We start from the raw sequence: 26,572 nt of genomic DNA, 5'->3' as shown, positions 1-26,572 counted from the left end.
AATTCGGTCTTGGTGGCACTTGTCACTCCAGCCCTTGGGAGGTGGGAACAGGAAGATCAGAAGTCAGAGTCATCTGCATCTGGATCAGGGTGCTACATGAGACTCCGTCCAAAAAATATTCTGAAAATTAATAAAAGTTTTTAAAACCCAATTTTTTTTAAAGATAGAATGAGGGGATTTCTTCAGTTTTGTACGGAGGTGAGCGCCGCGACCATCCTGCTGTGTGACCTCAACTCTCTCAGTTCCTCTTGGCGCCTCCGCTGGCAAAGTCGTGAAAAGCTCCGGGCCTGAGGGGCGGGGCCGGCCGGGCGTCAGCTGACCCACAGGACCAATGGTGCTAGGGGGCGGGGCCGAGGGACTGGGGCGGGACCGTGGGCGGGGCCGGTTGCGGGGACACTCAGCGATGGACGAGCCGAGTCTCCTGCGGCGCCGTGGGCTCCAGGTGAGGTGGGAACGCGGACAAAACCTTCCGGGGAGGGAAACTGAGGCAGGGAGTGAGGAAGGCGGGAAGCGTCAAATTGCGCCTCTGCCCACCTGCTGTTCAGAACGGTTTTGCGCACGATAGGAAGGGAGGTGATCTCTGTCAGATGGGGAAACTGGAAACTGAGGCTGTGCTCTGTCATGGGGGAGAAGGAACTCGAGGGTCCCCGCACCACACTGGCCAGAGGGCGCGGAGCTCCAGTGTGTGCAGCCGCTGAAGTGGACACAACCCAGCAACCTCTAGCAGCTAGTCAGTCCCCTGTCTCCGGTCCTTTCCAAAGATGAGGCTCTCAGCTAAGGAAGCCGCCAGAGACTGCCCGGCTAAGATTCTGCAGGAACACAGACCTGTGTGACCGCGAAAGACCTGCAGGGTGTGTGATAGTGGTGGTTTCTCCGAGCCTCAGTTTCTCGATTTAACGCTGTGCCTCCGGAAAGTAAGAAAGTGGGTGTAGGAAGAGCAAAATGCAAGTCCAGGGCACTCCCGGGTTGTGGGGCTCTGAAGGAGACGCCTCTGACTTCTCTGGATCTCAGTTTCTCCCTCTGTAACATCTGCAAAACTCATAGAGGTTTGCCTGCTTCGTTCCAAGACTGGGACCGCACACCTAAACGTCCAGCAGCTTTGCCCCGGGGATCCCGTAGCTACCCTGCCCTGTATCTACTGGGTGCGAAACCTCTGCTGGCTTAGAGCTGACCGCGCAGGGTGGCACCGGCTGCGGGAGGCGGGCGCAGGGCCGAGGAAATTGGGGAAGTGAAGATTAAGTAAAGCTGCTTGGACAGGGACAGTGGGGGGGATCCCCCTCCCCGAGGAAGCCGCGGAGCGGAGACCCTGGCGGAAAGGCGGGAGTGGGGGAGGGACTGGCGTGCGGCGGGTGTCGCCGGGGCCCCAGTTAGATGCGAGCCCGCCCTCAGCCTCTTAAAATAGAGACACCGCCTCCGGGTGAGTGAATGGGGGCGCGGCTGACGTCAACAAGCGGGACCTGTTCCACATGGGTGGTAAATATTTTCAGATGACAAGTCCCACGTTACACACGGGGAAACTGAGTCCTGGAGAAGTATAGCGGTTCTCAGAGTCAGGCGGCTGTCGGTTGGATGCAGGGAGGACGGGAGCGGCGGGCTCAGCAGGTGCAAAGGCCCGGAGGCCATAGCTGGGTATTGTTTGTAAAGGAAACTAAAGCCAGTAGGCAGAAGTAGAAGCGCTCGCCTTTAATCCCAGGCACGCCTTTAATCTCAGCACTGGGTCTGAGGCAGGAGGGTCGAGGAGTTCCAAGTCAGTCTAGGCTCCTAAACAACAAAATCATCCAGAAAAACAAAACAAAACAAAACATTTCTCATTTGGAGCTGGGTGCGAAAGATATGGTGAGCTTTTGAAGAAGCTAAATTTTGGGGGCTAGCAAGAGGGCTCTAAGGTAAAGGCGTTCGCACTAAGTCTCACATCCAGAGTCTGATCTCCAGAATCAACATGGTGGAGGGAGAGAATCGATTTCCACAATTTATCCTCTGAGATCCACACATGCACTGAGGCACGTGGGCACACACTAGTCAACAAACACACAAGTAAATGAATAAAGAAAAATAAGCCTGGTGATGGTGGCCGATGCTTTTACACTCTGGACTCAGAGGTAGAGGCAAGTGGAGCTCTTGAGTTCAAGGCCAGCCTGAGCTATAGAGTGAATTCCAGGACAGCCTTGTCTGTATGGAAAAACCCTGTCTCCTCGATGCCAAGGTAGTCTGTAATCCGGAGCGGGGTAGGTGCTGAGGCAGGGGAAGACCTGGTGACTGGAGACCAGGGTTCTGAGGACACTGGAATAAAAGTCCTATTCTAGAGCCGGCCTGGCCCATGACTGTAACCGCATGTTGCAGCCTGGGTTACACACACAGCTCGGAGATAGCTCGGACTGCAAGGCAGCACCCTCTAAATGTAAGAACAGCTGGGCGCTGGCAACCTTCAGGCCCTTTTCTGTCCAACAGTTCGCCCAGGCTATGCCCATTGAGTGCTCTCTGGCTCGCTTAATAGGTGAGAGGCTCAGCCAGTCAGAGGCCAAGCTACCTGTGACAGCCAATGGGAATGCTTGGAGCCTGATGCTGCAGCTCTAGGCTCCACTCCTAAGTGCCGGGGGAAGCACCTCTGGTAGCCACCGTTGGCCTCCAACTCCTAATCATCTTGTCTTCTCCTGAGCTACATCAGGCCGGGGCTCAGGGGATGGGGCCCCAGGCTGTGTGTGCCTGCAGCGCTGCTACTAACTTGTGTAGGCCAGGCTAGCCCACTCCAGCCTCTAGCGTAGCTGGAAGGCAGGCGGTGTGCTCATGCTGCAGAATGGTCCCTTTGGAAATGAGTGTACCCTACCCCACACACACCTCCTCCAGGGAACCTTCGAGTTGGAGTTGGGAAACGGAGGCAGGAGGATTCCTTTAAGTTCTGAGGCCTATTGGGGCTGCAGAGTGAGGCCGTGTTTAATAAACAAAAACCAAATCCCCATTGGGCAGATAACTTCCAAGGGTGTCCACAGCACAGCCACTTGTGGAGCCATCCAGTCTTCCTATAAACTGGACCGCCCACTTCCACCCTGGCATGCCACCCCGTGCGGCTTTGCCTCAGGCTCCTGTGCCTGGGTGCCCAAGTCCCTCTAGAGTGAGGCTCCACCACGACGTCCAGTTCCTCCAAATTGGGTGATCTCTAGGCTGGTGATGAATCCTGGGGTACAGGACCCCAGTCCATGGAGAATCCCTATACACAGCATTTAAAGGGTAACCACAGTGGGCAGAGCGCTTATGGCTCAATAGTGCGCTTGTACTTTAGTGCTTGCCTAGCATGCATAAACTACACCTCCATCAATCATTCAGGAAGTGGAGACAGGAGGATCAGGAGTTCAAGGCTAGCCTGGGGTGGGGGGTGGCGGGGGGCGGGCGGGGGGCGGGGTCGGAGAGAGAAAGAGAAGGAGGGAGGAGACACCAACTGTCTCTACAACAAAACAGCAGTGCCAGAGGGCCAAGGCCTGTGATCCCAGCACTGCAAGCGGAGACAGGAGCTTGCGCCGCAGCGAGAAGCCCTAAGAAAAATAACAACAGCCAGTAGCTGGGCGTCCGTGTGGGAGTCGCCACAGGAGCAGCTGTAGAGGAGGCCGCGGAAGCAGATGGCGCGGGGACGTCGCGGGCCCACTTCCGGGGAGCTTTCCGGGCCTGGCACCCCCCCCCCACCCCCTGCCGCCTGGAGTCCTTTTGTATCTTGAGAACGCGTTTAAACTTCACCGGCGCTGGATCCTATAGAACCTGATGCTTTTTAAACCAGTTAACTAAGGCACAGAGAGGTTAGGCCAGTTGGTGAACTCTACACAGCAGCACCGCCAGATCCCCACGACCATCAAAAAAAACGACCAGGATGGTGATCCCAGGAGCTCAAATTCTGTTTCATTCTGCCATGGTAGTGTGTGTGTGTGGGGAGGGAGCTGGTGTAAAAACACCCCACGCCCCATGAGTAGAAGACCCCAGGGATTAAAAAAAAAAAAAATCCGAGCACAGCAGGGATCCATCTCTTCCCCCTTTGCCAGCCAAGTGTCCAGTGCTCGGCAGTTCCGCCCCACTCCAATTGGCTGCAGGGACAGATGACGCCACTGGTTGCCATGACAAACACCCGCCAGAACTGTGGGTAGTCTGGAACCCACCATTGTAAAAATAGTCTGTGTCCCCAAAGTGGCCGCCCCAATGAGTGCGTTTGTTGCGCTGGGGGCGTATGGAGAGTCTATTCCCCAACTCTCCTGTTCTGTCTCTGTGCCTCAGTTTCCAAGCCTGTACAGTCAATGAGACACAACATAGTCGATTCTGTTTAATTTGTTGCTGGGCTGAACAGTAGCTAGAGCCACAGCAGCCAAAAGTAATGTGCCCTGGTCATTAACACAGCTTTCCTGATGCTAAGTCCACATCGCAGGTGCAGAAACTGAGACAAGGCCTTCCTAGGGATCTGGGGTTATGAGATACTAACACAGCTTTCTCAAAATTAAGGGGGGGGGGAAGATCTCCCTGAAGAAGCAGGTGGTGGTGCGAGCCTGTCATCAACAGCTGAGAAGCTGAGGCAGGAGAATCACCATGAGTTGCCAGCCACCCTGGGCTACATAGAGAGAGCCTGTCTAGCCCCCTGCCAGGAAGCTGGTGACTGTGTCTCTCCCTGGGATCCTACACTGAAATAGATACAAGTTGTCACATGTGCCATGACACATATGTGTGTGCACACAGGCACACAGGCAACACGAGTCTTCCACAATCACGTGTTCAGATGGACTCTGGGGTGGCAGTGGAGCCCAAGGAAAGGGGTTTCTTTCTTCTTATATATAGGATAGACAGCCAGAGTTGGTACAAACCAATTTTCTTCTGAGTTCTCAGAGGGGAAATCTAAAAGTGTCCTCACCCTGGACTAGAGAACTGGAGAACTAATTGAGGTGCTGAGGTGACAGGTGTGTCCCACTAATCCTAGCACAGAATGTATGTGTCTGTTGTGTATTGTTACTTGTGACAAGTCTCAATCCATAGCCCAGGCTGGAATGAGATGTTCCTGCCTCAGTTTACCAACGCCACAAAGACAGGTCTGAACCACTGTACCTACCTCCATTTATTTTCCTCTCACTATTTTTATTACATTTATTCATTAATCTTGTGTGTAAGCACACACCCTCAACCACTTGCAGGGGTTGTTTCCCTCCTTCTATCATGTGGGTCCTGGGGATTGAACTCAGGTAGTCAGGCTTAGCAGCAAGCTCCCTTTCCCACTGAGCCCCAATTACATATGTATTCAAACCCTGACCCCACAAGCACGGTCAGGCAGCTTGGGAGCACTGTAGGTGAGAGTAAGGACCAGGCTACTGAACATCATGGAAGACCACAGTTGGTATGAGGAACCTGAGGCAGCGGATAAGCAGGAAAGAGGCCTTGATAGGGTCATGGGAGGCTGGTGTTGGGGTACAGTGGGTGGAACACTTCCTAGGTTGACCCCCACTTTCTTTGTCTCATTTCAGAAGGAGCTGAGTCTTCCACGTCGGGGGCGCGGGTGAGTGATTTATTCAATGATTAATACAATGGCAACATTGTCTCCTTTTTCCATTCGCACGATCCTTCGAGGCAGGGTATCTCAATCAAACCCAGAACTCAGCAGCTTGCTCTGGAGATCCCCTGTGTCTGCCTTCCAAGGCTGGTGTTACAGGTGGGCTGCTGTCATGGGTTCTCTGAACCTGAACTCTGAGCCTCATCATGAGCAGCAATGGCTTTAACCACTGAGCCTCACCCCAGCATCTCTCTTCCAAAGAACACTTCCCAGGGCTGGAGAGATGGCTCAGTGGTTAGAGCACTTGCTGCTCTTCCAGAGGTCCTGAGTTCAATTCCCAGCAACCACATGGTGGCTCACAACCATCTGGAATGAAATCTGATGTCTTCTTCTGGTGTGTCTTAAGACAGCTACAGTGTACTTATGTTCATATAAATAAATACAGCTAAAAAAAAAAAAAAACACTTCCCATCTTGGAATCCAGTTAAAGCATAGTTTGGTGTGTCATGCCTGTGTCCCCAGTGTAGAAGGCTTGCCCAGAGATTCGAAGGCCGTTGGCTTGAGAGGTGGCTCAGTGCGTAAAGGCAATTGCTGTCACGCTCTGGATACACAGGCAGCCCCCAAAGTTGTCTTCAGACCTCCGTATGTGTGAAGACACAGATCTTTCACTAAATAAATAAATGTAGAAAAAGATTTGGTTCTCAGCACGGGGAGTGGTGGTTATGAAATATGGGCTTGCATGACAGAGACTCGCTTCCTTTTGGCGTCTGCCAACAGAATCCGTGAGGCTGCCATCATCTGGGGAGCTCTGGAGCTCAAAGAACATTTTGTTCGGTGCGTCCTGGGTTTACAGATGGATAAACAAAGACTGGGGGAGGGGTTTGCCTCCTGTTCGCTCCCGAGACGCCCCATCTTTGTAAGTTGTGCATGCCTCGGTTGGAGGCAGTTTTTGAGCACCTATGAAGTGCTGGGGCATGCCGGTGAGAGAAACAGGGGAAAGAGATGGTTCAACCCCTCTGACTCCCCGTTCTTAGTGGGGACACAAAACGTGAAAAGTGTGTGCTCAGGGGAAATTAAACAGAAAGAGAAAGGCGCCGGGGGTCATTTGGAGGAGGTGAGGTTTGGTCTTTGAGAGGACCAGCGGCAGGTAGGGCAGGATGTCGGCAAGGCGGTCAGTGTGGGACCAGAGGGACCAGGAGTGGGACCCGCCTTGGCAGTGGAAAGGGGCTGGGGAGGTAGAGGAAGAAACGCAGGTTCTGAGAACAGGGTCTCAATTGCCTCAAAGTCTTGTGCACTACGGCTGGGGCGGGGCCGGACTTTGTCCCGAGTGCGCTGTGAGGGACCTGGGGCGGGAGGAGCACAGTGCACCGACCTCGAGGGTAAAGTCAGGACCAGAGTCCCCTGGGAGCTGCCAGTTCTGCCACTCTTGCTGTACGTGACTCAATCCCGGGCTGTCAGGGACCAGATCTGTGGGGGCGCAACGATGAGAGGGGACATGACAATGCGATCTCGAATGGGAGATTTCAGTCACAAAACCCAGGTCTCCTTCCCTTCCGGCGCGTGGCCGGGCGGCTTAAGTGTCCCAGAAACTGGTAAAGGAGGGTCAGACTGCAGCCCCCCAGGATTGCGCGCAGGTTTCCAAGCCGAGCGCGCACGCTCCTGAGCCCCGCCTCACCGCGCAAGGCTCCGCCTCTGTCCCCGCCTTCCACCACAGTTCTTAAGAGGTACGGCTCACTGACAAGCTCAAGAGCCAGTCCAGAGGCCACACACACTCAGAGGCCCCGCCTACCACCCCCATCCCCGCGCGACTAGGGTCCTGCAAATTGCTTCCGAGCGCCCAACCCACGGTATACTTTGTGAGGCCCCACCCCACCAGCCGTGTCGGGCTCAGTTGTACAAGGCCAGGTCCTCTTCATAGTCTCCTCCCTCCCCCAAGCCTCGCCCTACCTTCCATAGCTCCGCCCCTTATTCTATAACCTAGTCTATACACCGGAATCCACGCCTACTTTTCTCACTCAGGACCTCCCCAGAAGCCCGGCTCCTCACCTCTAGCCCCCCTGGCAACTCCACTCACACCTCATAGCTCCACCCCGCACCCTGTAGCCCCTCCCGATATCCTTTGGCCCTGCCCCTCGGTCCACCTTCTGTCCGGCTCTTGGCCACGCCCCATGACCCGTAGCCACTCCCCGAGGCCCCGCCCCTGTCATCAGCCGGTGCGCGCGTCCCTCTGTCCATAGTCCCAGAGCCTCTGCTCGCGCCCAGCACCACCGGGCGTCGGTTCCCGCGGTGCCGCCATGAAGTCCCGCAGAGAGAAATTAATGATCCCCGCGCTGACGCTCGAGTGAGTACCGAGGCCCGAGCACCGCGGTTCGACCCCTGGGAAGCCGCGGGGGTCACGCCGGGTCGCTGCGGGGTCACCGCCCGCCTCTGTCTTGCAGTCTGTCGCCGAGTAGCCAGAGCCCATGCCTGTTGAGCCCCGGCAGCCCGTGCAGCCCGTGCAGTCCATCGCTGGGCCTGCAGCCCTGGAGGTGAGTGGCGCCGCCCTGCACTCGCACCCTCACCCGGGCCTTTCACACCCCCTGGACGCCCCAGGCCTCAGTGTCACCCCCTCCTTGGCTCCTCAACCCGCGGGAACACCCAGCTGCAGGCTGGAGCTGGACAGGTGTCCCAGGCCAGGTCAGAACTTGAGCCCAAGGACTTCTTGAGACAGGTGCTGGATTCCCAGGGCCCTGCCGGTTGGTGACCTCGCGGATTGGCCAGAAACTCTCCCTGCGGTCCCACAAACTCAACGGGCTGCACCAGACTGAAAATAGCCATTTCTGCTCTGGTCATCTTTCCTACTGAGGGAAATGAGGCTCAGAGAGAAGCCTGCTATAATTCCCTAAGTCTAGGGGCCAGCTTGGCCACCACACCCTACTGAGAGTCAGCACCACCCTCTGTGACTCTGGGGCAGGTTTCAGAGGCTTGCCCATGTGCAAGTCAAGAGTCTTGACTTACCTGGGAGTCATTTACACCTTAGTATGAATAAGTATGAAATATTCTGTAGACTTTGAATGGGAAAGACAAAATGCCGTGGAGTCCACACTGAATTCCAAATGGATTACCTTCATCCACTCAGCAAACCAGTGTGCCAAGTAAAGAGTACATAGTTGTGAACAAGAATGACAAACATCTCCCTTCTCGGAGTCTCCCTTGGCTGGAGGGGGTGGCCAAATGAGTGATGCTGTTCAAATGCTGACCCCCTGGGGAGGTTGGAGCCATGGACAGAGCTAGGTGAAGGTTAGCACAGGCAGGTAGGACTGAGTGTGCAAAGGTCCTGAGGCAACCTTTCGAGGGGAATATGGTCTTGTGGGGACTAGGACATGTGGAGGAAAGCAGGTCTGTCTGGAACTGGTTGTCTCGTGGGAGGTAGGCACTGCTGTTGCCACATTTCCTCAGGAATGGGTGGAGGAGACCCAGGGGCACCCTAGAAGGCAGCATGAGGTCGAATACATTTCTAAATCCTTGGTTCCAACCCAGGGGAGGGCAGGTGAGAGGAAAGGGAAGGAACCAATTGCGTGTGACTGAACAGGCTATACCTGGACGAAATGGAGGCACTGTTGGGGACTGGAGCCCAGCCTACCAGGCAGCGACAGTCACCACCAGAGGGCAGCAGAGCCACTTCGCCTGCAGCCACAGAGCCTCACATTTACTCCCCAGTGCTGAAAAGACTGCAATTTGTCTGGCAACCATTTATACCTCAGTATGAAAGAGCCCCTTTGATCTGCATACTATAGGAAAAAGGTCCCTGTGTGTCCCATAATCCTTATGGTCCCAGATCTTGTGCAACTCACAAGCCCCCCCCCCCCACGCCTTTGCACACATCATTCTAAGATGCATGCTACAGAATGCAAGCAAACCCCAGTGTTGCTGGGAGGAGCACATCGTGCTGAGTGAGAACATCTTTCTGCGCCATTATTGACTGTTTATTTCTTTCACAACTTTGAGAGGCTCTAAAAGGCTTGGCCTGAGTCTCTGTTCACACTGTATGCTCAGGGCATGGCCCAGTATGCAGCAGGTACTTATTTGATGCTTTGAAATGGATAAATAGAAAGCAGGTAGAGGGGCTCTGTTGTCCTTTAGGGCCAAAAGCCATCTCAACTTGGCTCTACAGGCCACAGACTGTCCAGGGCCCTGGAGGCCAGGCACAGAGGAAATGTAGATTTACCTAAGCTGTGCCCACTATGGGGCTGGGACTGTGGTCCAGCCATTTAGAAGATGGGAAGAGGTGACAGGAAGGGTTGACCAGAGTAAGACACACTTAGGGCCTTGCCATTTAAGCAGCAGCAGAGAGACAAAGCCAGACCCAGAGCCAGTCACTGTGACTTTATGACCCCTGTCCCAAGAAGGTTTCATCCAGACGCCCTCAGCAGAGAGCAGGGAGCCCTGTGTACACCACTTGGAAGCATCAATAGTCAACATAGCCCAGTTCTCCAGAGCGGGGGAAATAGGTCATCTGGGCTTCCTGGGCATTGCTGGGTGTTTGGGGGTAAGGGAACAGCTGTGTATCAGGTGTGTTGTGGAGGTGTGTTCCCAGGCATAGCGGTGGTGGGTGGCTCTTCCTGGAGGTGTATGAAGCCCAAGGCCATTTGGGTCACCAAAGACTCTGAGCCTTTAGTCAGCACTCAGACCTGACACAATAGCCAACATGATCCTCTTTGTCACACGAGGCCGCTGTGGAGCCTGTCCTTGGGCTCTAGCCACTCGCTTTCTCTAGGTCTTACCATAGTGTGCTCTTCAGCGTTTGTTCAGCTCCTCACTGGAGCTCAAACCTCTACCCCAGCCTCTCAAAGGACAGACATGGGGGAGCTCTAACGCCACCCATGGCTCCTTGTTTCACTTTCAATTACTGCAGCCTGTGCGATTAGCTCTGTGACACCCTCCTCCCCATCTGTGACACCCTTTCCCCAAGCCCTGACTGATTCTCTTCTTTCTCAGGGTCAAAGTCATTATGTTGCCTGCCTGCCTTTTCCCCCCATTTCTTGAGAGAAAAGTAGTGTCCAGGCTGGCCTTAAGTTCCTAGCTGTCCCCCTCAAGTCCTGTGACAACAGGTGTGTGCCACCATCTTCAAGTGTGGATTGGTCTGGGGTGGAGCCCTCCGTATTAGGCAAGCATTCTGCCAGCAGAGCTACATCAGTCATTCTTTGAAATTACTCTGAAATTCTTCATCTTTCTTCATATCTGAGATCAAAGACTACCACCTCTGAAATCACCTCTAGATGTTCCAGAGGCAAGCAAACTGTAAGTGTTCAATAAATGTTTATCAAGCGAGTAAATGACCGGATATGGGTTTGTGCTCCAGCCAGCAGCGCGGGGGACGCCTGATGTGGCAAAGAGTCTGGAGAAAACGTGTCAGAGTCTTGGGGTGACTGGAGAAGAATGGGTTGGGGAAACCCCGGGCGCCTGTGCCTCGGTTTCCTCGGCTATCTGCTCATACCAAATATGGGATCTGACCTTTAAATCCGAGCAAGGCTCGGGTGCAAAGTGTCTAAAAGCCCAGGGAGCCTGGTGCTGTCAAAATGACTCTCACTGGCTACCTAGGACCTGGGGGAGGATGTATTCCTTTGGATTGTAGTGTATGTGACTTATCGCCTTTGGTAATGGCTTTCGTGGCCATGCACGCCGCGTTCATCGCAGGCATTATACAGATGGGAAGGAAAGGGGCGCGCCAGGTAGGGCTGACAACTCCGAGTCAGAGGGCAGACCCGTCAGAGCCTTCACTAGCACCGCCGAAACCCCACCCTGCTATGCTGGCCCTAGCAACTTCCCTCCTCCGCCCGTAAGACCAAAGTAACGCCCCACCCGCTTGATGTAGCCCTAGCGACGCTCCGCCCTCACCGCGCAGAGCCCTAGCAACGGCCAGGTAACCCGGCGTCCCAATGCTCAGAACCCTAGCAAAGCCTTGTCAGGGCTGCTGAGGTCCATAGCAACGCTCCGCCCTCGTCCCAGGGCGCCTCTCCTGGTTCTTAGAGCTCTAGCAACGTCCTGCCTGTGTTGCTGAGGTCTATAGCAACGTCCCTCCCTCGCTATCCAGAGTCCTAGCAACAGCCAGGTAACCCCGCCCCCTATGAGCAGAACCCTAGCAAAGCTCTGCCTGTGCTGCTAGGGGCCTTGGCAACGCTCACGTTCGTCCCAGAGCCCTAGCAACGTCCACTACGCCGCGCCCTGCTGCTCAGGGTCCTAGCAACGCCCCATGCTGTCTCGCAAGGCCCGGGCAACGCTGGGCACCGATTGGTGGGTTCTCACTGAGCTCCATCCAAGCGCTTCCGGCAGAGCGGTAGCAACAAAAGCTCCTTAGTTGGGGACCCTAGCAACGCCCCGCCTAGCGCTGTAGCAACGCATCGCGCCCCCCTTCTCCATCACGACGCCACGCCCCCTCAGGCTCCGCCCCATAACTGGGCGGGGCTCCCAGCCGGGCTTCCTCCTTGCTACGGCGCGCGCTCCTTGTTGCCCGCGGCCACTGGGCCGCTCCACGGGGCTCAGGCCGAATCGGGCCGATCTGGCCGAGGCCCCGGCAGGCGGAGGGCGGCACCATGTCGGACCCCAGCTACTGGACCGCGGTGGCGGCCCCGGGACACCGCAGCCGCCTGGCCAAGGGTGCGCTGCTTCAGCGTTCCAAAAGGTAGGGGCGGCTCGGGGCGCAGGGTCTAGTGTGGACGCCTGAAATTCGAACTCGGGACTCGGGCCGCGCAAAGCGGGGAGTTTGGGAAGAATGAAGCAGTCTGTCCTGGGCACTCAGCGGAAACGTTGGCGCAGATGCAAATACTCATGGCCCAGGCTGACGAGTGGGTGGCAGGTCTGCAGCCAAAGCATTGCATGGCTTCTCCTCAGCCCAGGTCCTCTTCAATGCACAGAGGCCAAGAGAGGTGGTGCTTCAACTGTCGACCCAGGCTTTAATTGGAGGGTAGCTTTTACCATGCTGTGTGACCCTAGGCAGTTCCTCAACCTCTCTGTGCTTGTTTTTCTCTGTATTTAGGTTTGCATAGTTAGGCAAAGTCTGGGTTGCAAGGACCCTGAGTGCTCAGTCCAAAGCTTCGATTGGACCTGAGATAGTGCGGTGCCCCCGTGGCTTACCAGCCTTTTAGAGTAAGGAACTGTGTAAGCAGTTGGCATTTAGTGTGTGCTCAAGTGAGATGGATGATCCAGGTTCTCTGAGGTGTTCAATGTGGTTGTTTTCAAGGTTTTTGCCTGTAAGCATAAAGGAGAGGAACCAGCCAATCTCATTGGCCACCGTTGCAGGACCATGGGGCAGCCCAGGCAGGGAGAGGATGTGGCTGCCAGTGTGTGTCGTGTGCAGAGGGGGCAACAGGAAGTCCTTTAGGTTCCGCTTCTGCACCCACACCTTAGCCTAGGGGACAATTCTTCTCACTCTCGGTAGCTGTAGCCCCGATTTCCCTGTGTGGAGAGCTAGCACAGTTGGTGGGTACCCCAACTCGAGGTTGGTTTGTACTGTGTCCACACCTGTCACTTTCCTGACTCTGGGGGCGTGGCCTCCTATAAGCAGGTTCTGGGAGCATAGGTGCCCCCATAGACAGCCTCACAGGGTGTATTGATTTTGTGCACCTTCTGGGTGTCCTGATAGAGGAAACAGAGGCTCCGGCACCAGCCAAGAGGCTGGGCCCAGCTACCTACCACCCTCTTGCCTATGCTTTTTGCTGCCTGCGACGCCACCTGTCTTGGCCTACAAACTGCGCCCCTCCATCGCCCAAAACCCTCCCTGCCTCCTTAGGGCCCCGCCTGTCGCTCCCTCCCTGACACTTCTGCAGAGCTGCGTTGGTGGAGGGCTGTGTGGGCTGCTCTCCTTGTCTTCAGTCAGAGCCGCCGTTGCCGGGTGACTGAAGGGGGCTGGGGAGGAGGGCAGCATCCCAGAGATTTCAACTCTGCTAGAGACGAAGCTCAGGGTCTGGTGGGCAGAAGGGGCCAGAGACCTTTGCTAGGGAATCAGGACAAGTGGCCAAAGGGACATGTGTTTGTATGAAGCCCATGCCGACCCCCAATTCAGAGACTTTGGACTAAAGGGTGTGATACCACAGGCCAAAGCATTAGCTTGTTGGCAGGATCTTGGGAAGGTTGGAACAGCAGCTTCATGGACAGGGAGGGGGAGTGGAGCTGGCTTCCCCGAGGCCTCTGGGCATCTTCTGTCTTCACCAGACATCTGGGTGTGCCTGGCTGGCACCACGGTGTAAGATGAAGGGCTGGGGGCTGGGGAGGAGAAAGTCAGTACGTCCTAGTTACCTGCCAGTGTCTCCACGAGGCTGGATGGGTTTTCTCCCACCGTGTCATATGGTGGTAATGACGTTGGAAAGGGGACTTTGAAATAGGTTGTATCTCATGTGTCATCCCAGGAGACCAGGCATCGAGAGTCACCTCTGAGTCTGTCCCAGGGTAGCCTGTAATATATGAGACTCTGTCTCAAGAATAAAAAGATATGTTTGAGCTGAGTGTTGTGGTTCACGCCTTTAATCCCAGCATTTGGGAGGCAGAGGCAGGTTCTGTGAGTTCAAGGATAGCCTGGTCTACAGAGTGATTCCCAGGACAGCCAGGTCTCCACAGAGAAATACTGTGTCAAAATAAAACAAAACGAAGGAATGTTTGCCTAGGGGTGACTCCCATCCTGTCACAGAAACCCCTTAAAGGGTCCCAATACAGGGACATCGTGGTTGGTCTAGGCCAACTTGCATACATCCATAGTACATTCCCAACTGGGTACATATCCCCATGTCCCTCAAGTTTGCCTTCTAACCCTGCTGTCCCCTTCACAGCTGCCGCAGCGGTAACCGTAAGAGCCTAGTGGTGGGGACGCCCTCACCCACTCTCTCCAGACCTCTGTCACCACTCTCTGTCCCAACTGGTGAGCCGGGGGAGATCCAGGTGGGTGGCTGGGTCCTGCCACCACCCAACATGACAGTTTCCCATGTCCTCTCAGCAGGTAGCAGCCCCTTGGACAGTCCTCGGAACTTTTCTGCTACAGCAGCCATCAGTTTCCCCTTTGCCCGGAGGTGAGTGGCCTCGGCACAGGGCTACTGAGCCTGGCAGAGCCAGACCTGACCCTCACCGATTTTTGTCCCCCTCCCTTGGCCCCTTCCTTCCTGGGTGTTTGGTGGTGGTCTCTCCGGCAGCTTCTGCCCTCCACAGCCACCTCTCTCTCGGTGACAGAGAAGGTGACAGAGACAGTGACAGAGAGCTCTCTTGGAGTCCTGGGCAGGAGGAGGGGCTGCGGCCTGACTAAATCAGTACCAGCTATCAGCCGCGTCACTTCACTAACCAAAACCGATACAGTGCGTCCAGGGCCTTCAATCCCACCAAGGACTGAGCAGCTAAGGCTGTGTGGGGGAGCAGGGGGCTGGAGCCTGCCCCCTTGGAATATCCCTGAGTTGTTTGTGGACTGGGATCTTCCAGTAGCAACTATTGACTGGCCAAAGCTTGGGCTGCACCTTATCAGGGAGGGCTTCCTGGAGGCAATGGACCTGGCTGCCTGGAGGGTCCTTGATGCAGAGTGGGAATATGCCAACACAGCTTGCTGCAAGTCCCCACCAGCACAGAGCCAAGTTGTCTTTACATCTATCCTTGTCCCTCTCCAGAGCTGACGGCAGAAGATGGTCACTAGCTTCCCTCCCGTCCTCGGGCTATGGCACCAACACTCCCAGCTCCACCGTGTCGGTACTGATAGCTGCATGGGCAGGTGGAATGGGGTGGGGTGGACCGGAGCAGACACATGCTCTGCTGTGGTTTCTGGGGCTCCCACTCTAGGCTGGGAGGGCTTGTAGTGGGCCTCAGTGGGCCTGCGGGATGCTGAGGTGCTGGCTCTGGGGCATGATGCCGACCTTCTCCTTGCCGCAGTCAAGCTCATCCTCCCGGGAGCGGCTACACCAGCTCCCCTTCCAGCCCACCGCAGACGAGCTGCGCTTCCTGTCCAAGCACTTCCGCAGCTCAGAGAGTGTGGTGGACGAGGATGGAGGCCGTTCTCCGCGCCTGCGCCCACGCTCACGCAGCCTCAGGTACACTTGGGCTGGGACCTCTCCACCCCACCAGGACCTCCTCTGTGACCCTCACCCTCCTCTATCACCCCTTTCAGCCCTGGACGCACATCAGGAACCTTCGACAACGAGATAGTGATGATGAACCACGTGTACCGGGAGCGCTTCCCCAAGGTGTGCTTCAGATCTCTCTGCCCTGCAGCTGCCACCCTCTTCTAGCATGGTCTACTACCCAGGCCCTGCCCCTGTCACTCACCAGAACCCCGCCCACCAGTAAGGCTCTGTTCCCGTCCGGTCACCAGAATCAGACCCTCTGCTGAGGCCACCCCAGCTCTGATCCGCTCCACCTCTGTCAGTTACCCCTGTCCCTATCTCTCCCCCTCTGCCTGTCTGACCATAGCCCCGCCCCCAACTGAACCTCCTTCTCTCAGACTGCTGGCTGGTCCTCTGACTGATCCACTTCTGTCATTAACACTCCCACCTCCCGCCACTGACCTCTGCCCTCCCACAGGCCACGGCGCAGATGGAGGGCCGGCTGCAGGACTTCCTGGCAGCATTTGCTCCTGGCGACCGCCTGGCACTGGCAGACGGTGTCCTGGGCTTCATCCATCACCAGATCGTGGAGCTGGCGCGGGACTGCCTGGCCAAGTCGGGCGAGGCTCTGGTCACCTCCCGCTATTTCCTGGAGATGCAGGACAAGCTGGAGCGACTGCTGCAGGATGTACGTGGGGCGGGGCCTGCCGCGTGGCCACGCCCACAGGGGGGTGGGGTGTATTAAGGGATACACCTTTTTGGGAGCTGTACTGTTCCCTATCAGGGGTGGGCGGGACCTCTTCTGTGGGCGGGCCTTGTCAAGGGCACCTGCTTACAGGCTCATGAGCGGTCCGACAGCGCCGAGGTGGGCTTCATCGTGCAGCTGGTCCGCAAGCTGCTCATCATCATCTCGAGGCCAGCGCGGTTGCTCGAGTGCCTGGTAAGCCGCAGGCGGAGGTCTTGAGGTTCTGGGGACCAGGTGAGGGCTCCAGGCTCACAACCACCCCTGCGCAGGAGTTTGACCCTGAAGAATTCTACCATCTGCTGGAGGCCGCTGAGGGCCAGGCCCGCGAGGACCAGGGCGTGAAGACCGATCTGCCCCGCTACATCATCCGCCAGCTCGGCCTTGCCAAGGACCCGCTGGAAGGTGAGGGGCACCCAGAACAAGGAAGATCTGGATTGGGGCCCAAGGCTCCCTCTGCCTCCTAGTCCCGGCCTCATTCTGCCGCTTTAAGACAGTGACCCCCTACCACCGTAATACTCAGAGAGTCACTATGGGGCTGTTGTCTGCCAATTCCTGGGGCAGAACACTTGGAGAGTTAAAGCTCTGAGGCATGTCTTTCCTAGAAGACTGTAGTTCTCGCTACTGGGCTGCATAATGAATCCTGTCCAAAAAGTTAAAACAACAACAAAAACCAACGTTCTTTCTTTGGCAGAGATCCAGCCCCTGAATGAACTTGATGAAGGCCAGCCTCCAGCTCCTGGGTCCCCCGAGGTGAGTTGCAAGCTGAGGTCGTCCTATGTTGCCCTTTCCTGGGTGGTTGGATTAGGGTGTGAGTTTGCTGAAGTATATGCTTAATAAACAAGTGTGATTTGGGGTATGGCTGTAGTGGGATGGCCCCATCATTGAAGTATCCGGGGTCTGGGCTGGGCTGTAATGGGCACTGAAAAAGTGAGTTTTGAAGGATAGGTAGAAGTTTGCTGGGAAGCAGGCTCTGTTCAAAAAAGAAAAAAAAAAAAAAAAAAAAAACCCGAGAAATGTACATACTCGTTTGACAAGTTTGGACCAAGAGAAAGAGCAGCATCAGTGAGACAGCAGCTTAGACTTGGGGACAGCTTTGCAGTGGACAGACCCTGACCTGCCCACTTGCAGAGCCGAGGCCTGGGTGGTCCGTCTCGGAGGAAGCCCTGTGAGAGCGACTTCGAGACCATCAAGCTCATTAGCAACGGGGCTTATGGGTGAGTCTGGGGTCTCTGCTGGGTGCAGCTTGGGGTTTGGACTGGCGGCTGCTCAGCGCCCCCTTCCTGTGGACCGGTGGCTGCTCAGCGCCCCCTTCCTGTGGACCGGTGGCTGCTCAGCGCCCCCTTCCTGTGGACCGGCGGCTGCTCAGCGCCCCCTTCCTGTGGACTGGCGGCTGCTCAGCGCCCCCTTCCTGTGGACTGCTGGCTGCTCAGCGCCCCCTTCCTGTGTACAGGGCCGTCTACCTGGTGCGCCACAGGGACACACGACAGCGCTTCGCGATCAAGAAGATCAACAAGCAGAACTTGATTCTGCGCAACCAGATCCAACAGGTGTTTGTGGAGCGTGACATCCTCACCTTCGCTGAGAACCCCTTTGTGGTCGGCATGTTCTGCTCTTTTGAAACCCGTCGCCACCTCTGCATGGTCATGGAATATGTGGAAGGTGCGGCCCTTAGGCTGTCACGTCCCCCCTTCCCACTCCTAGGCACAGCTGAAGAGGTCCAGAGAGGAACGGGTGCAGGCGCTGGAGCGCTTGGGATGGTGGCCATGCTCCAGCAGGTGCAAGGAAAGGATCATGCAGTTAGGCACTAGCTGTGTGCAGAGCTCCAGCTTAGAACTAGACCCTGCTGGGCAGAACCTGAGACAGGGTCCCTACCCCTTGCTGACCTCAGCAACATGAGCAGGACCTAACTCAAGTCCTGGTGTAGGGGGTGACTGCGCCACACTCCTGAAAAACATGGGCCCGCTGCCCGTGGACATGGCACGAATGTACTTCGCGGAGACAGTGCTGGCTCTGGAGTATCTGCACAACTACGGCATCGTGCACCGAGACCTCAAACCTGACAAGTGAGTGGCCTGGGCGTGGCTGGGACCGGGGGCGGGGCTCTGGGTGGCACCCTGCTGTTAGTGGTCGGGTAAGTGCACATGCGCACCTACTCTGTGCATGAGTAGCATGGAACTCATCTAGCCCCACCTGGCTCGGAAGCGAGGATCGCCACGTGCCTTTGGAGACGCGTTTAGAGCTGATGCTGTTTGCACTTAGCTCATCCGATATATTTGACTGTTTGTCTGGGCACTTCATTTCCGTGTAGCTGAAGTGGCACACACACACAGTAGTCACAAACGTGCTTCTTTGTGCAGCCCAGGCATAGAGTAGGAGGGCTGATGAATAGCAATGTATACAGAAGGTGAGCTTTGAGGGGCTTTTTTGTAAGGTGTGGATGTATTTGCAAGGTGCATAACAAAAGGTCATAGTGGGGTATGGTGGAACACCCCTGGTATTCAGGAGACTGAGGCAGGGGTCCAGGAGTTCAAGGCCAGCCTGACCACCTAGAGAGTATGAGGCCACCCTGGGTCACATGAGCAAAAAGTTCTTTTTAAAGCATGTGTTTACTGATATGGGTTGCCTAGGGAGATGGGGTCTCAAAACAAAAACAGTATATACAGGGGGACTTGAGCCAATCCTGGCAACTATGCTGGCTCTGGCCTTCCCACCCAGCCTGAGGGTCCTGGCCTCACCCACAGCCTGCTCATCACCTCCCTCGGCCATATCAAGCTGACGGACTTCGGCCTGTCCAAGATTGGACTCATGAGCATGGCCACCAACCTGTATGAAGGTCACATCGAGAAGGATGCCCGAGAGTTCGTGGACAAGCAGGTGGGACCCAACTCAGGGGCAAGACTGAACACTCCCCCAACTCCACCCAGGTCAGACCGTCCTCACTTCCCCATCCGTGTAGGTGTGTGGGACACCTGAGTACATCGCGCCGGAGGTGATCTTCCGCCAGGGCTATGGGAAGCCGGTAGACTGGTGGGCCATGGGTATCATCTTGTATGAGTTCCTGGTGGGCTGTGTGCCCTTCTTCGGGGACACACCTGAGGAGCTGTTCGGACAGGTTGTCAGTGGTGAGTCTTAAAGGGTCTAGGACTGGGAGATGGGCTGACCACAATACTACTGCATGGTGGGGTGTGGGGGACGGTGTTTGAAAGGGTGTCCTGTTGCTCCTCCCACCGCAAACTTCAGATGAGATCATGTGGCCAGAGGGAGATGAGGCCCTTCCCCCCGATGCTCAGGATCTCATTACTAGGCTTCTGCGTCAGAGCCCAATGGACCGGCTGGGGACTGGTAAGTCTGTGGGGCAGCTCCACTCAGGACTCTGTTTACGTGGGTGTGTGGAGGAGGGAGCTGGGGTTTTGAAAGCTCTGTAGGAGTTAGTATGCATAAAACTTTGAAGGAAGTAGTTGGGTCTTGTCTCCCCATTTTTTTTTTTTTTGACCACATTTCTGGGTTTGCCCTGGCTCCATTCAGTGGGAAGGGAGGTGGGGAGTGGAGAGCTCAGCCAGACTGTCTGCAGGAGGCACCCATGAGGTGAAACAGCACCCCTTCTTCCTGGCCCTGGACTGGGCAGGACTCTTGAGACACAAGGCAGAGTTTGTCCCGCAGCTTGAAGCTGAGGATGACACCAGCTACTTTGATAGTAAGTGACACCCCTGCCCCCTGCATGTTAGGGGTCCTCCTGTCTGTTCCTCTTGTGTGACATGGGACAGTAGCTCAGCCTTGAGAGACCTCCTTGTAAGTGCATGAGTTCCTTCTGTGACCACCCAGCTTTTGGGGACACAGTGGGGACCACGAGAGTTGGGATCTACTGTGCTGTGTCTGTTCCCAGATGCCTGGCAGGTTCTGACTCAGGTTTTCCTGCTGGCTGGGACATTCTCCCATACCTGAGCTGCACAGCCCTGGGCCTCTAGGTGTCCCTGGCTGCCATGGCCCCCCTTCCCCCCACAGCTCGCTCGGAGCGGTACCGCCACTTGGGCTCTGAGGACGATGAGACAAATGACGAGGAATCCTCAACGGAGATCCCCCAGTTCTCCTCCTGTTCCCACCGCTTCAGCAAGGTGGGCTGGCCAGTGCCAACATGCTCCTGAGTCGGTCTACCTGTGTGTTTTGTTTAGTCTTGTGTTCTGAGACAGGGTCTCCTGTCGCAGCCTCCTAGGTGCTGGGGTCACCTTTGTCACCATTCCCCCAATTACTGACATTAGAAAAACCCTCACAGGTTTACAGCAGTTCTGAGTTCCTGGCTGTGCAGCCCACCCCCACCTTTGCTGAAAGAAGCTTCAGCGAGGACCGGGAGGAGGGCTGGGAGCATAGCAGTGAAAGGGACACTGGCCGCCGGCTGAGCACTGACCTCCGGTAAGTGGACTGAAGGGTCAGGGAGAACCAGATTACAAAGTCTGATGTAGAAGGAGCTTCCCAGTGGCCCGCTAGAAAAGAGTGAAAGGTAGGCAGTCCCTGACAGTCTTGCTCCTATGGCTTTGTACTCTTTAAGACATAGTGGCTGTTGTACTCCATAACAGTGCTTGACTTTGGCTCCATGACCCTTTTCTACCCCAAATGCGCTTGGCTAGCAAATCCCATCCCTCCTCCATTCCAGATCAATAGAAACAACGTTGGCTGGAGTGTGGGAGCCAGACACTGGGCTTTTAGTAAACAGTACATTTAACCTTTATTTGCTAGATTTAATTGTGTGTCTGAGGATTTTGCCTCCCTCCACTAACCTAGGCCTAGTTCTAGCCTCTGTACAGTCTTCTTTTTTCTTTTTTTAAGGTTTATTTTATGTACATGAGTACACTGTTGCTCCCTTCAGACCCAGCAGGAGAGGGCATCGGATCCCATTACAGATGGTTGTGAGCCACCATGTGGTTGCTGGGAGTTGAACTCAGGACCTCCGGAAGAGCAGTCAGTGCTCTAACCACTGAGCAATCTCTCCAGCCCTGCCTCTGTACAATCTTACCTAGGCCTAGAATGTTTTTCAGCCTCTGAGACTTACTGTTGAATAAGCTCACCCTTTCTAGCTCTTTCTGACCTCTGGCTGGTTCAACTCAGCTGTCCTGGCTCAAACTCCTCTCCACACTGATTCAAACTGGCTTCCAGCCAGAGGGGATATAGGAGTGTGCCAAGGCATGTTGGTATTTCAGTCAAAGTATCTGGATTAAAATCCCTCTCCACTGATTAGTGAGTGAGTTCCGCAAGCTGGTGTGGCTGAATGACAGTCTCCTCCCTCAAACAGGCTGAGGTCCTGGACACCTGCCTCCTCCTGTCATACTGATCGGGGTCCCAGCCCGTCTCTCCTAAGCACTATCAGCTTGGACGTGATGCCTAAATTTGCCTTCTCCTCTGAAGATGAGGGAACAAGTTCAGGGCCTGCTGACACCAAGAAGCCTGTCTTTATCCTGGGGGAGCCTGACCCCCCACCCCCGACCACTCCAGTGACACCCAAGCCCTGCAACCTTTCTGGTAAGTGGGCTTCAAGCTGAGTGTGGGGGTGTTGAAACAGGAATAGAAGTTTCTCCAGAGATCACAAACTGAGAGTAGACAGGCCTTACATGTCCTGAACCTGCTAGCTTCTTACAGCTGGGGAGCGGTGGCGGGGCTGGAATGAGATGAACAGGTGTCAAGCTCACCCCAGTTGTCCCCTCAGCCGACACAGCTGTCCTCAGCCATGCCCGCCTTCGAAGTAACAGTACAGGAGCCCGGCACTCGACTCCTCGGCCCCTGGATGCTGGCAGAGGCCGCCGCCTAGGAAGCTCAAGAGACACCGGCCCTGAGAAGCCCCGGGCCTCCCCTGGTGGCAGTGGGGGTCGAGTGCCCAAGTCAGCTTCTGTATCCGCCCTGTCCCTCATCATCACTGCAGGTGATTTGTCACTTTTCCCTGTGGTGGGTGGTGGGGTGCTCTAGAACTGGTTATGAGCCCGAGTTTGGGAGAAGGATAGAGACCCACACGTAGTAACCCTCCACCCTCCACAGACGACGGCAGCGGAGGCCCCCTCATGAGTCCCTTGTCGCCCCGCTCGCTGTCCTCCAACCCCTCCTCCCGAGACTCCTCGCCCAGCCGGGACCCATCACCAGTGTGTGGTAGCCTGCGGCCCCCCATCGTCATTCACAGCTCTGGCAAGAAGTACGGCTTCAGCCTGCGCGCCATCCGTGTCTACATGGGCGACAGTGATGTGTACACGGTGCACCATGTGGTCTGGGTGAGCCCTTGAGAAACCCTCGGGAACCTCACTGTGAGACCTGGCCGTGGGAACCAGCGTGCTCTTCATCCCTGAGTGGGCCCTGCCTTGCTCCGTAGCTAGGGAAACTGATGCCGCGGCTTACCGGGGTTACACATGGGTCTGTGGGGGCGTAGCCTGCCGTACCTGACCAGCTGTGCTGGCCCCGTCCACAGAGCGTGGAGGAGGGGAGCCCTGCGCAGGAGGCAGGACTGCGTGCTGGGGACCTCATCACACACATCAATGGGGAGTCGGTTCTGGGCCTGGTGCACATGGACGTGGTGGAGCTGCTGCTGAAGGTGCGACTCGGGGACCCCTGGCCTGAGCATGTGCCAACTGTGCATCCCGGGGTCCAGGGCAGAGGGAGCTGAGTGTCAGGTTGTCCCCCAGAAAGCTCTCTGGTGACTGGTGTCTCTTCCTCAGAGTGGCAACAAGATCTCCCTGCGCACCACAGCCCTGGAGAACACCTCCATTAAGGTGGGGCCTGCGCGGAAGAACTTAGCCAAGTGCCGCATGGCCCGAAGGAGCAAGCGTAGCCGCAGGCGTGAGACCCAGGACCGGTGAGCAGAGAGACAGGGAGGCCCCGGCACCCCCGGCTTTCTCAGCCTTCCTCACTGCTACCATGTGTATCCCCAGGCGGAAGTCTCTGTTTAAGAGGATCTCGAAGCCATCTTCCGTGCTCCACACCAGCCGTAGCTTCTCCTCGGGCCTCCAGCACTCTCTGTCCTCCAGCGAGAGCCCCTCGGGATCACCCACTCACAGCCTGTCCCCTAGCCCCACCACACCCTGCCGCAGTCCTGCCCCTGACGTCCCCACAGGTGGGTGGGCTCTCAGCCTGGGCCACAGGTTGCCCGGTAGCTAGTGCCCTTCGTCCCAGAACTTAAGAGACGAGGCAGAGGCAGAAAAACGATGACTTCAGGCCAGCCTTGTCTTTTCAGCCTGGCCTTCTGAAACCGCCTGGAAAAGGAATACATATGTATACCTGTGATAGCAGTCAGTACAGAGCTGTGCGTGTGCTTGAGCTGAGTGGATGGCTTGGTGTTCATTGTTTTTAAGAGTCAGACACAGCTCTGGGAAAGGATCAGGCTATACTAAAAGGAGGCAGAGGTTTTTGGGATGAGGGGTTGAATGAGGCCTGGCTTGGATGGATGAGTAAGAGTTCATTTAAGCAAGGCCAAGGGGATTCCCTGTGGGTGGCAATACTGGAGGGCGGCACTGACCAGTTCCTGTTGCCCACAGACACAGCTTCCCCACCCAACGTGTCCCCAAGCTCCAGCAGCCCCGCTTCTCCAGCCACTGGCCACACTCGTCCCAGCTCACTGCATGGCTTGGCAGCCAAGCTCGGGCCACCGCGTCACAAGAGCGGCCGCCGCAAGTCCACAAGCAGCATCCCTCCGTCTCCGCTGGCCTGCCCGCCAGTGCCCACACCCCCGCCACGCTCACCATCGCCCCTTCCGGGGCACATCCCCATACCCGCACGGTCCCCTAGGCTGCGTAGGGGCCAGTCGGCCGACAAGCTGGGCCTGGGCACCAGTGAGAGGCTGGATGGGGACGGAGGCCGGCGTGGCCGGGGGGCCGAGGCTGAGCTGGTCGTCATGAAGAGGCTGCATCTGTCAGAGCGCCGGGACTCCTTCAAGAAGCAGGAGGCAGTGCAGGAGGTGAGCTTCGATGAGGAGCCGGGGCCACCTCGTGCGGTGCCGAAGATCGCGGTACAGGGTGCAGAGGCCACGCCTGGAACCCCAGGACCAACCAGGAAAGACTGAGCACCTGGCTACAGTTCCTCCCTGAGCTATCGTCTTTGCCAAGTCACCTAAGACGGGGTGCAGCCATCAGCCTAGGTCTTGGCTGGAGGGTGCTCCCCTCCCAGGAAGGGCTGGGATGGGGGTACCAGTGACTTGTAAACAGCAAGCCCTCAAGACTAATTTATTACTTTTTATAAGCAATAGCCAGGCTGGTCCCCTGGTGGACTCGGTGGTCTCGTCTGGTCCTTGGCCCCTGGAGCGCAGCCTACAGACCCTGTTCTCTGGGCCAAGGTGAAGCACTTTGGGCAACTTCTGTGTTTTCTAGTTTGTCCCGTCCTTTCCAAGTATGTGTGTGTGTGTGTGTGTGTGTCCATCCCATTCCCAACCCAAAACCTACTTCAAGGCACACAAAAGCTGGTCCCTGCTGAGTCGGGATAGGATTCGGGAGCTGCACCCCGAGCAGGAGGATCACCAGTTCAGTGAAGGGCTACACTCTGAAGACTCTCCTCGGACTCCTTACTCTGCCTGTGATCCTGCGTGCTCCAGTTTAGGGGAAGTGTGGGAACACAGGACTTGGGGGATGAGGAATGCTCTGGTTTAAGGCAGAATAGCCCATACACCTTGCAGGAAGTAACTGACAAACCTAAGGGCCATCAAGGTGGGAAAGTATCCATTATAGGGATGGGACAAAGCACTTGTCTAGCCAGGTGAGGACCATGCCTGACCACCAACCCCCTGCACCATCATGGCCAATGCCCACGTGCAGAGTCCCATGTGTGAGGCCCAGCATGGTGAGCCTGGGACCATAATGTGATCTCCCTTGAGTGCCAGAGGGCCGAGTGTGAACCCCAGCTATGCTGTGTAATTCTGGAGAAGTGTCTCTCCCGTTCCGTGCCTGTGTTGCTGTGTTTAAAGGATTAACCCCAGTGACATGCATACTTATGTGCACTGAGCACGCCTGAATTCCCCCCAGCTTTGTGTGACCCAAGCAGCTGAGGTCCCTAGTCCAGAGGCTTGGCCCACAATGGCCCAGTAAGATTCCTGGCTCAGGACAGGATCTCCCACCCTACTGTGAGCATGGCCATGGGGGAGCCCAGGCTGTCCCCATAATGCTGTGTGACACAGCAGCCATCTAATAGGCTGCCAGCAATGCAGCTCTCCACACTCCATGAGGGGAATTTGCAGGCACTCAGACCCTCTCTGCACCCTTCCTGACTCCCAGCCAGTACCTTCTGCTGGAAGAGACAAGGCTGTGCATGAGTAACCATCCCCTCATCTTGGAGCTGGCAACAAATAAAGCCCCATGATGACATCTGATCCTGGTGTGTGCATTTGTGAGTGACTGGGGATAGGGAACAACTATTGGCTCAGTATCATGAGGTGAGTTTTGTAGGCTGTATAGGGGTTTGTTTAAACACTTAATCCAGGCCAGGCTGAAGCCCAGCTACCCAGCAGGCTGGGATCCTGAATAGACAGCAATGGGGCAAAAAGTGTTTCCAAGCCAAGCAGTATACACCTGTAATCCCAACATTGGGGGTGGGAGGAGCACTGAAGCAGAAGGATCATGAGTTCAAGTCCAGCCTGGGCTCGCTCATAAGACCCTGTCTCAAAAAATAATAAAGCCAAAGGATGAATCGATTAAAAGCACTGGCTGCTCTTTTTTTTTTTTTAATAAATACACACACACACACATATACACACATACTGTAGCTGTCTTCAGACACACCAGAAAAGGGCATCAGGTCTCATTACAGATGGTTGTGAGCCACCGTGTGGTTGCTCAAATTTGAACTCGGGACCTCTGGAAGAGCAGTCAGTGCTCTTAACCACTGAGCCATCTCTCACTGGCTGCTCTTCTAGAGGACTCAGGTTGTATTCCCAGCACCCACATAGTGGCTCACAGACACCTGTAATTCAAGTTCCAGGGCATCCAATGTCTCTTCTAACTTCTACAGACAACAGGTACACGCAAGGCGCACAGATGTACATGGAAGAAAAACACACATAAATCTTAAAAAGCCCCAAAACCCATAAAACTTGGCGTGATAGCACTTATTTTTTATTTCACCATGGTCTACACACAGTAAGACTCTGTCTCAAAAAAAAAAAAAAAAAAAAAAAAAACAATTACTCTCCAATTAGCCCATCTTTCTATATTTTCCCTAAATATTTAATGTGTATGTTTACCACTTGCCTGCAAGTCCCAGAGACACCAGAAGATGGCGTCGGGTTACAAGCGGCTGTAATTTACTGAACCTGGA

At 55.7% G+C, this 26,572-nt stretch overlaps 1 protein-coding gene across 14 annotated transcripts; it reads left to right on the top strand.

Moving 5' to 3' along the window:
• Positions 1-403: 403 nt before the first annotated feature.
• On the top strand, positions 404-25,527 carry MAST3 (microtubule associated serine/threonine kinase 3; the record flags this gene model as incomplete). Of its 14 annotated transcripts, none has more annotated exons than XM_080928984.1 (28): positions 404-442; positions 5,484-5,515; positions 7,948-8,037; positions 14,311-14,399; positions 14,478-14,547; positions 15,130-15,208; positions 15,389-15,546; positions 15,624-15,699; positions 16,037-16,246; positions 16,397-16,498; positions 16,573-16,705; positions 16,995-17,053; positions 17,432-17,517; positions 17,754-17,962; positions 18,228-18,366; positions 19,045-19,177; positions 19,260-19,425; positions 19,544-19,645; positions 19,875-19,997; positions 20,306-20,415; positions 20,574-20,710; positions 21,588-21,814; positions 21,999-22,211; positions 22,325-22,551; positions 22,746-22,868; positions 22,993-23,129; positions 23,206-23,387; positions 23,809-25,527. In XM_080928984.1, the coding sequence occupies 28 exons, from the start codon at positions 404-406 to the stop codon at positions 24,330-24,332; spliced, it is 3,975 nt and encodes a 1,324-aa protein (XP_080785110.1). In that variant the 3' UTR covers positions 24,333-25,527. The 14 variants fall into 14 exon arrangements, with proteins under 14 accessions (XP_080785110.1, XP_080785102.1, XP_080785106.1 ...); XM_080928976.1 differs by having other exon boundaries at positions 14,475-14,547; positions 15,091-15,208; XM_080928980.1 differs by lacking the exon at positions 7,948-8,037.
• Positions 25,528-26,572: the final 1,045 nt, after the last annotated feature.

This window comes from Micromys minutus, assembly GCF_963924665.1.
Source record: "Micromys minutus genome assembly, chromosome: 14".
In the NCBI taxonomy this organism is placed as follows: Eukaryota; Metazoa; Chordata; class Mammalia; order Rodentia; family Muridae; genus Micromys; species Micromys minutus.
The sequence above is the reverse complement of the archived record's forward strand: the minus strand, read 5'-3'. Positions and strand labels throughout refer to the sequence as shown.